This window comes from Pogona vitticeps, chromosome 2 (assembly GCF_051106095.1).
Source record: "Pogona vitticeps strain Pit_001003342236 chromosome 2, PviZW2.1, whole genome shotgun sequence".
Taxonomy (NCBI): Eukaryota; Metazoa; Chordata; class Lepidosauria; order Squamata; family Agamidae; genus Pogona; species Pogona vitticeps.
Genome location: NC_135784.1, coordinates 139636030 through 139644028, shown reverse-complemented (window position 1 = coordinate 139644028; position 7999 = coordinate 139636030). Strand labels below are relative to the sequence as shown.

At 46.1% G+C, this 7999-nt stretch overlaps 1 protein-coding gene across 3 annotated transcripts in view; it reads right to left on the bottom strand.

Annotated features, from left to right (window-relative positions):
• Positions 1 to 3907: 3907 nt before the first annotated feature.
• The window catches only part of ARHGDIA (Rho GDP dissociation inhibitor alpha), a 30679-nt gene continuing 26587 nt past the window's right edge, over positions 3908 to 7999 (bottom strand). For all 3 annotated transcript variants that reach the window (XM_072990663.2, XM_020814262.3, XM_072990662.2), the window contains exons 4-6: positions 7115 to 7191; positions 6597 to 6660; positions 3908 to 5524 (exon numbers count right to left, since the gene is read on the bottom strand). In XM_072990663.2, coding sequence (XP_072846764.1) covers positions 5325 to 5524; positions 6597 to 6660; positions 7115 to 7191 — 341 coding nt within the window. In that variant the 3' untranslated portion in view covers positions 3908 to 5324. The remainder of the gene's footprint in view (positions 5525 to 6596; positions 6661 to 7114; positions 7192 to 7999) is intronic.

Here is a 7999-nt window from a genome sequence, read left to right as displayed (position 1 = left end):
CTTGGTGCCAGAACACCTTTTGTTTGTTTGCTTTCACTGTTGCTAAAGAGTCTTGTGGCACCTTATGGACTCACATGTTCATTATGGCTCTTTTGTTTACTTTGTTTAATTTTGGTGGACCATAAGAAGCTGCCAATTAGTGTAGCTGTTAATATGGACTCCCATTAACAATTACAGTATGCTGTAATAAACATAGCTTGTCAAGTGATATAAAACTGTTATTGTCTGTAAAGACTATAAAACACAAATCAATACCTCTATGTGATTCTTTATAAATAACAATTGTGTGCCATCAAGTCAGTTCTGACTTATGGTGACCCCTTTCCTTTCTTTAAAATATGTGCGTGTGTATATGTAATGTGCTGTGAAGTCAGAACTGACTCATAGCTATCCTAATAGGGCTCTCAAGGTAAGTGAGATATTTCAGGAGTGGTTTTACCTCAGTGAATTCCTATGGTAAAGTGGGGAGTCAAACCCTGTTCTCCAGAGTCCTAGTCCGTCATTTTATCCCATACACCAATATTTTTACCCTACCTTAAAAAGAACCCAAGGTCATTTACATCTAACATCCTATTACTTATCCGAAGAGTAAAGTATAAATTTGGTACGTGCCATCAAGTTGGAACTGACTTATAGTGACCCAAATAGGGGTTTCAAGGTTAGATATTTAAGAAATGGCTTTATAAGTTCCACAACCCCAGCATGTGAGGAAGTGGGCTTCTCCATGAAAGCTCTCATTCAAATATAGCAGTTAGTCATCAAGGTGCCACAATGTTTTTGTATTATTTTTTATTTTTATTTTGTTATTACCTGATGTGCTAGTGCAGACTAACATGGCTACCTCTTCTAAAAAACCCAGTGAATTTCCCTGGATGTGTGAGGATTCAAACCCTGGCCTCCTGAGTCCTAGTCCATAACTCTATGTACTGCACCACACTGTGTATCCAGAGGACAGATTACTTGACTCTATTTTCCCCTCACATTTTGTTTAACAATTCCATGGGGCTGATAGAACATGACTGGCCCATGCCATACAGTTAGCTCAATATGTAAGAATTTGGAGTCAGATCTCCTCAGTCATTGTCCAACACATTGCTCTCCCTACCAGAGACGTTGGCAAATGTAGTCCTCCAGAGATTCTTTCTGAGCTGCAGTCCCCTTGATCTATCATCCTTGCTGATAGGCTAGGCATGATGGGGCATGTAGGCCAAACAAAACCCATGTTCTGGCAGGCCACATTCCTATTCTGTCACAATGGTACATTGTACTCCTCACCGTATGTGCCACAGAAAATCTGAATGCAAGACAAACCCTGAAAGGTCAAAAAGAACAAGGAAGCATGAGAAGACGTTATTGATGCCCGTTATTAGTGTGGAGGTCTGGTGTAGGGGAAAGGTGTATATATGCAGGATGCCCATTCTGCCTACCCACGCAAGATTGCAGGCATTCTTTCAGTTTTCCCTTCCCCTTCAAGATCAACACTCCTTTGCTAAGTGGCAGCAGTTCTTTTCCAGACAGCACACGCACCACTTTTATTGTGATGCAAACACAACCGCACTGAAAAGGAGGCCAAAAGTTTAGAAAAGGAAGTCCATAAAGGAGCCTCCAAGCTAGCCTCTGCATTAGAATCACGAGAGCAGCTGCTGCGGCTTCATGCCTTTGCTTTTTATTTGGCAAGGAGCCATTTCCAATTGGCTTAAATACTGAGACTGCTCTTCAGCAGCCTCTGGCGGTTATCTAGGAATCGAGGTGCTTATATAAAAAGCCGTCATCAGTTTTCTTGCAGGCTTTGGTTCTGAATGAGAGCTCAACTTACATCTGGCAAGGAAAGAATTATGGACACCCCCCCCCCAGCGTGTGAGACTTGTCCCAGCAACCAAAGATCAACAACTGGCCATGGTCCTAGTAAATATTGCTTATGTTTCCATCAACAACCATGCAACAGAGCAAAATATTTCCTACAAGCTTGCTACAAAAAAATATGATTTATTATTTATGAGGCATGAAACATCCCCCAGAATGGTTTATCTGGCATGGAACAAATTTGTCCTAAAATAAGCTTATCACTGGAGGGGAGGGCATTTTTTTTTTGTTCTGTTGGGAACAGAGATAAACTGAAGAGTCAAAAACAAAGACAGGCTTGGCCACCCCCTTCTTCCTTATCACCATGCACAGCAGATCGCTAGGATATCTATTTATTGCTCTTATCACAAGTTCCAAATGAATGCTCACAGAAGGCTTTTGAAAATATTTATGGACCCACAGACATATTCTTCTCAGAATCTGACCCCCCAGCATTCCTCCCTAACACCGGATCCTTGGAACAAAATATATTCTGATCAAAGTTATGTAACTATAGTTGGAATATATAATGCACACCCTTTTTTATCAGTTTCTTTAATCAAAAACAGTGTTGATTCCATGTTTATAAAGGCTTAGCTCAGTAAAAATTGGAAAATCTACTGAAGCCTCTTTCAGCCCCTGAAAATCGCCTTTTTAGAGGTTGCATTTTTCCTTCTGGCTACCCCTCAAAGTATGTTAGGAGGATAGCTAACTGCTATGTTTTTATGTTCCTTTCTAACCGAGACACAACTGTTGCTTGATGATGTTTTGCACTTGCTCCTGCCAGGTGAATGATTCACTGAGAACACCCTAGGCCTGTTCTTACTACCACAATAGTTAAAGAACCCAATGGGCTGTGCTCAGTGAAGAGATACAGCGGAACTTGCACACTGCATTTGCAAGCTACAGGCTTCACTACAGAGCTGCCTTAAAGGGAATGGGAACTCAAGCATTAAGCATGAGCCCCACAGGCCAGGCCACAGCATTATCTAGCCATTTTCAAAAGAGGCAAGCCATGTGCTTCTGGATCACCTTCAGGCCTAAAAGCAAAAGTCCTCTCCAGATGTATCACCCCACCACCAGCAGACATTTGTGGAGGTAAAACCCAGTGATGGGCTTGAGTCATCAAAGACAGAGGAAAGATCCAGATGTTTTACTATTGCTGGGGAGGGTGCATAGAGCAAGGCAGTCCCTCTGGATCCTTCCTGGAAGCTCTTGGCTAGAGCCTCAGTCTGATTCAGATCACGGATCTCAAGTTCGTTTCCCAGAATGGTAAATGTCCCTGATGCAACAAGGCTGCCACTTGGGATTTCCAAAGAGTACTCAAGAAACTTAGAGGCAGCACAAGTTAGTTGATGCCCCACCTTTCCAGATCATGTTGAGAACGCTTTGTTTGAGCCCAAAAGTCCCAATCCAGATGCTGGCACTGCTGCTTCCAAGAACCGTCATGTAGCAGTTGCTGTCACAAATGACAACAACTCTTTAGTTGCTACTTCTGTTGCATGGAATATTTCTTTACCTGTGCTAGAGAAACCTGGCAGCAGGTGACAATGGCATGGAAGCACTCCACACAGCAGACTGCCCTACACACTACAGCTCCTTCATACAGCTGCCAGTGTGATGTAGTGACTCCATGCATCAAAACTGTGATAGTTTTGAATACAATGCTGATCCTCTGCAAGACACTGAGAGCATACAGCAAGAAAAATTAGCAAATAGGAGGTCTGGAGACTGGCAAAGATCTGCAGAGAAAATGCAGCATGAACTAAAATCTGCTGGACAGGAGCAAGAAAGACAGGATATGCAAGTAAGAGCAGAGTTACTAAATGCACATTGTTTGTATGAAATCAAACGCTTGAGGAAAGGCTACATTTCTGGAAGAGCAGCTGCAATACTTTCAGAAGTTTTCTCCCCCAAGACTTTTCAGAATGTAGTTTCAGTAAATTGCACCAATGCAAGTAGCGAACCTTCCAAGCTTTCCCCTCCCAGTGGGTTATGTGCCATACCTCCCCTTCCACCCCATCCCAAAGCAAGCCTGCAAGAAACTGAACAAGGAGGCAAAGCATACAGTCAGTTTCATGATTTTATTTTACTGCCAGGAAGGGGGAAGCTGATGATTCTGAATCTGTTAATCCAAATCTAAGATTTACAGACACACACAAAAAAAGCATCAAATCATTTTAACAAAAAATCTCCTCTAAGGGAAGGGGTTGGGAAGAGGTGTCAGGGCAGAGACATAGCTACAAAAGAGAACCGCGCACACACATACTTGGTCCCAGTTCTAGCACAATTTGGGGACTCGCAAAGCCCGCTGATGAGGGCTGTAGAGCTGAAACATTCCTGCCTGGCAAGCAGAGGGGGATCGGGGCCCCACAGGCCTCCCACTTCCAACTTGCCAGGACCATTGGGGGGGATTGTTGCTGGGGTGGCTGGGCTGTTTGGGCATCATGAAGGAAAAGAACCTAATCAAGGCAATAATAAATACTGACAGGCCAGGCACATGATTTAAAAAGGCAGAACAGATACATAAGGCATTCTCTGCTCTTGAATATTTGTCCATAGCAAGCTCTTTGTTCAGATCAGATGAGGAGCAGCTGCGCAAAGCCAATCCGTCTTCTAGCCCTGAAACCCCAAGGCTGCCCTGGGGAGTCAGTACTTTGCAGCCAGTTTAGATGTGTGATCAAACTAACATTGAGATGACAGTGGCACTAGTGTTGACTTCTATGTCCACCAACCACAGGCCTCCCTCTTCCTAGCTGGAAGCAAAGGCTTCTCTGGCCCTAGGGAGTCTGCAAGGAGAGCACTCTGGACCCTGCAGAAGGCAGGAAGAGCGTCTGGCCAGAAGATGCAAATTGGGAGGAGGGAGGGGCGGTATGTGTGGACAGGGTAGGAGCGCATATAAAAAAGTGTAACAAGGCTGGGGTTTGGTTTGGGTTTGAGTTGGGCCCTCCCTGGAGGATGTATGTTACACACATTAAGGCATCATGGTTACACAAAACCATCACAAACAGAACGCCCACCCATGTCTCCCTGGAGGAGAAAGGGTAGGCCATGAACATGATTAAGCCTTGGAAACAATGAGGGCAGCAGGCAGTTCATGAGTCCCCAGCACCTCACCCCTTGTGCCCAGAGGCAAGAGTGCCTCCAGGTCCTCTCCCACTGCAGGCAGGAAGCTTGCTTCCCCTTGGCCACCCTGGCGGAGAGGTATTCAGAGGGGCCAGGAGCAGATAGCCAGAGGAAGCAAGGCCAGAGGAAGGAGAGGGAGCACTTCAGCCTCTGGGCTTGGGACAGACCGAAAAAGGGTTGGTCTAATTCCTTCAGGGACTGTCGGGAGGTGGGACACGGAGCAAAAGGAGCTTCCTGGTGAGCTTAAAAATGAGAAGGGGAAAGGAAGGGTTGTCCAATGCCAGCACTTTGGTACCGGGTGGGGTTTCTACTGTAGCCACTGTCTGAGCAACTCTTGGGATTTGGCTATGGAAGAACTAATCCTTCCATTCCTTCTTGATGTTTAGGTTCCACTCCCAGGAAAGGTGGTCCGTCTTATCGTCATCTGTAAATTTGGATCGGATATTGTAACTGCCCCGGGCCAGCATACCCTTGGGGGCTTCCTCCATGGGGGTGAGGAATTCGTACTCCTCGGCACGGGGCCCATAGCTTCCAACCATGTAGTCAGTCTTGTCAACTGGAAAGGAGGAGAAAAAAAGACAGAACATCAAGCTCCAAACAACTAGATACAAGAACTGTTGAAACAAAGAACAGCAGGAAGCCTCGGGGGGGGGGGGGGAGGTAGTTGGATCAGCATAGCTGCCGTTGAAGGAGGACTGACACATTCCTTGTATCAGCAGAGCCAGAGCCAAGTTCCATTCTTACAGAAGAGATCACATTTCCAGCCACAGCGGATTCAGCTCCCCAGAAAAGTCACTCAACTACTGCCAAGTCCTCCCCCCCCAACTCCCGTGCTTCAAGAGGTCAAAAGAGCAAAAAAGTAAAAGCAAAGCGTGCTCCTTATATACTCTCTGGGCGGTTTACAAGTTAATTATGCAGGCTACACACTGCCCTCCTAGCAAGCTGGGTACTCATTTTTACCAACCTCAGAATGACAGAAAGGCTGAGTTAACCTGAAGAAGGTCCATTCCATGCTAGGTATTATTTTAAAAAGGGGACTGAAAATAAAACAGCCAACATTATAATGCCATTGTACAAAATGCTGGCAAGGCTGCACCTGGAGTACTGAGTACAGTTCTGATTGCCACTCCTCAAACAAGTCATAGTGGAACTGGGAAAGGTGCAGAAGAGAGCGACTGAAATGATGACAGGGCTGGGGCACCTCCCTCATGAGGAAAGGCTAGAGCTTTTGGGCCTCTTTAGTCTAGAGAAAAGGCACCTGAGGAGGGACATGATTGAGACATACAAAATTATGCAGGGGATGGATAAAGTCTGTGGAACTCCTTGCCACAAGAGGTGGCAATGGCATTTGCCCTAGATGCCTTTAAAAGGGGATTGGACAGATTCCTGGAGGAAAGGTCCGTCGCAGGTTCCAAGCCATGATGGGGATATAAACTCTCCAGGCTTCAAAGGAAGGGACCTCCAAATGCCAGATGCAGGGGAAGATGTATCAGGAGAGAGGTCTCTAGTTGTCTTGCGTAATCCCAGAGGCCTCTGGTGGGGCCACTGTGAGATACTGGAAGCTGGACTAGATAGGCCCTTGGCCTGATCCAGCAGGGCTGTTCTTATGTCCCATTCTTAATACTTACTTCTTACTCCTTTCCTGAACGTGTGCTGGATGTATTTCAACCCTGAAACAATCTCCTTGTTCACCTAAATAGACAGAAGAGACATCAGCAGAGACACACTTTCCTAGTACATATTCTTCGCTCCCTTGGCCTTCACCAAAGCCAAGATCCTCCTTAGTACAGTATTCCTGAGAGTTATGTATGGCTATCAAAGCTGGCTGGTGAAGGGGAAGAATTTATACATCTGAAGCGTGGTGTTAAAAGAAAAGGGAATGGATAGCCTGGCTATCATACTCTGGGCACATAATGAGCAGAAAAGATACACTGGAAAAGACTGGGAAAACTTCAAGGTAGGAGGAAAAGAAGACTGAGCATGAGATGGATTTACCCAATGAAGGAAACCATGGCCTTTAATTTACAAAACCTGAGGGCTGCTAAGAACAGGACCTTTCAGAGGTCACCAATTCACAGGATTGCTTTAAGTTGGAAGTGGCTTGATAGCAAGCAGCGGCAGCAACACTTCCTCCAGAAGACCTTACCCGAAAGGAGATTTTTATCCGGTACTCCACACCTTCTTTCAGCACAAATGACTGCTTCTTGAAACTCTCCAGGTCAGCTGGAAAGCAACGAGACAGAATAAATCATACTACTGTATGCAATCATCAGTACCTGGGAAAGGCACAGATGTAAATATTAAGCAAAGGGCAGCGAAACTACTTCCATCTTTAGTTTTAGTCTTAAGGCCTACCCTGACGATGTACTGTAGCCTTCTCTAAAGAGGATTTTGGGTCCAGAGGTATAAAAAAAAAAAAACCACTATTAACTCCATTCTAGGCAAGATGCTTGTGGCTGGTCAGTTTCAAACACTGTTGGAGGAAACCGATTCTCTAGACCAGTGATGGCAAACCTATGGCACGTGTGCCACAGCTGGCACGAGGGCCCTCTCTGTGGACACATGAGCCGTAAGTCGCTGAATGGCTACCCCTGGCAGCCAAACCTGAGGAGGCCGCTGCAACAGCAGTGCTAGTGCCCCAACAGGCAGCGGGCCACAATCCGGAGCAGCTGGCGCTGGTCGTGGCGGGCCAGCCAAGCTATAGGGAGTGGCTAGGTTGGGCACGACCAGAGGTGAATCTGGGGTGGGGTCTGGAGGCACCTCAGTGCCCAGGATTCCTGCTTCTGCCACCACTTCCGTCACTGAGTTGGGCTTTGTTTGTTTGTTTTTGCGGTTTGGGCACTCGGGCTCAAAAAGGTTCGCCATCACTACTAGACCAATGGTTCTCAAACTGGGGTCCCCAAATGTTTTTGGACTGCAATTCCCAGGAGCCTTCACCACTTGCTATGCTGGCCAAGATTACTGGGAGTTGCAGTCCAAGATCATCTTGGGGACGCAAGTTTGAGAACCACTGCTCTAGACCACAGGTCCC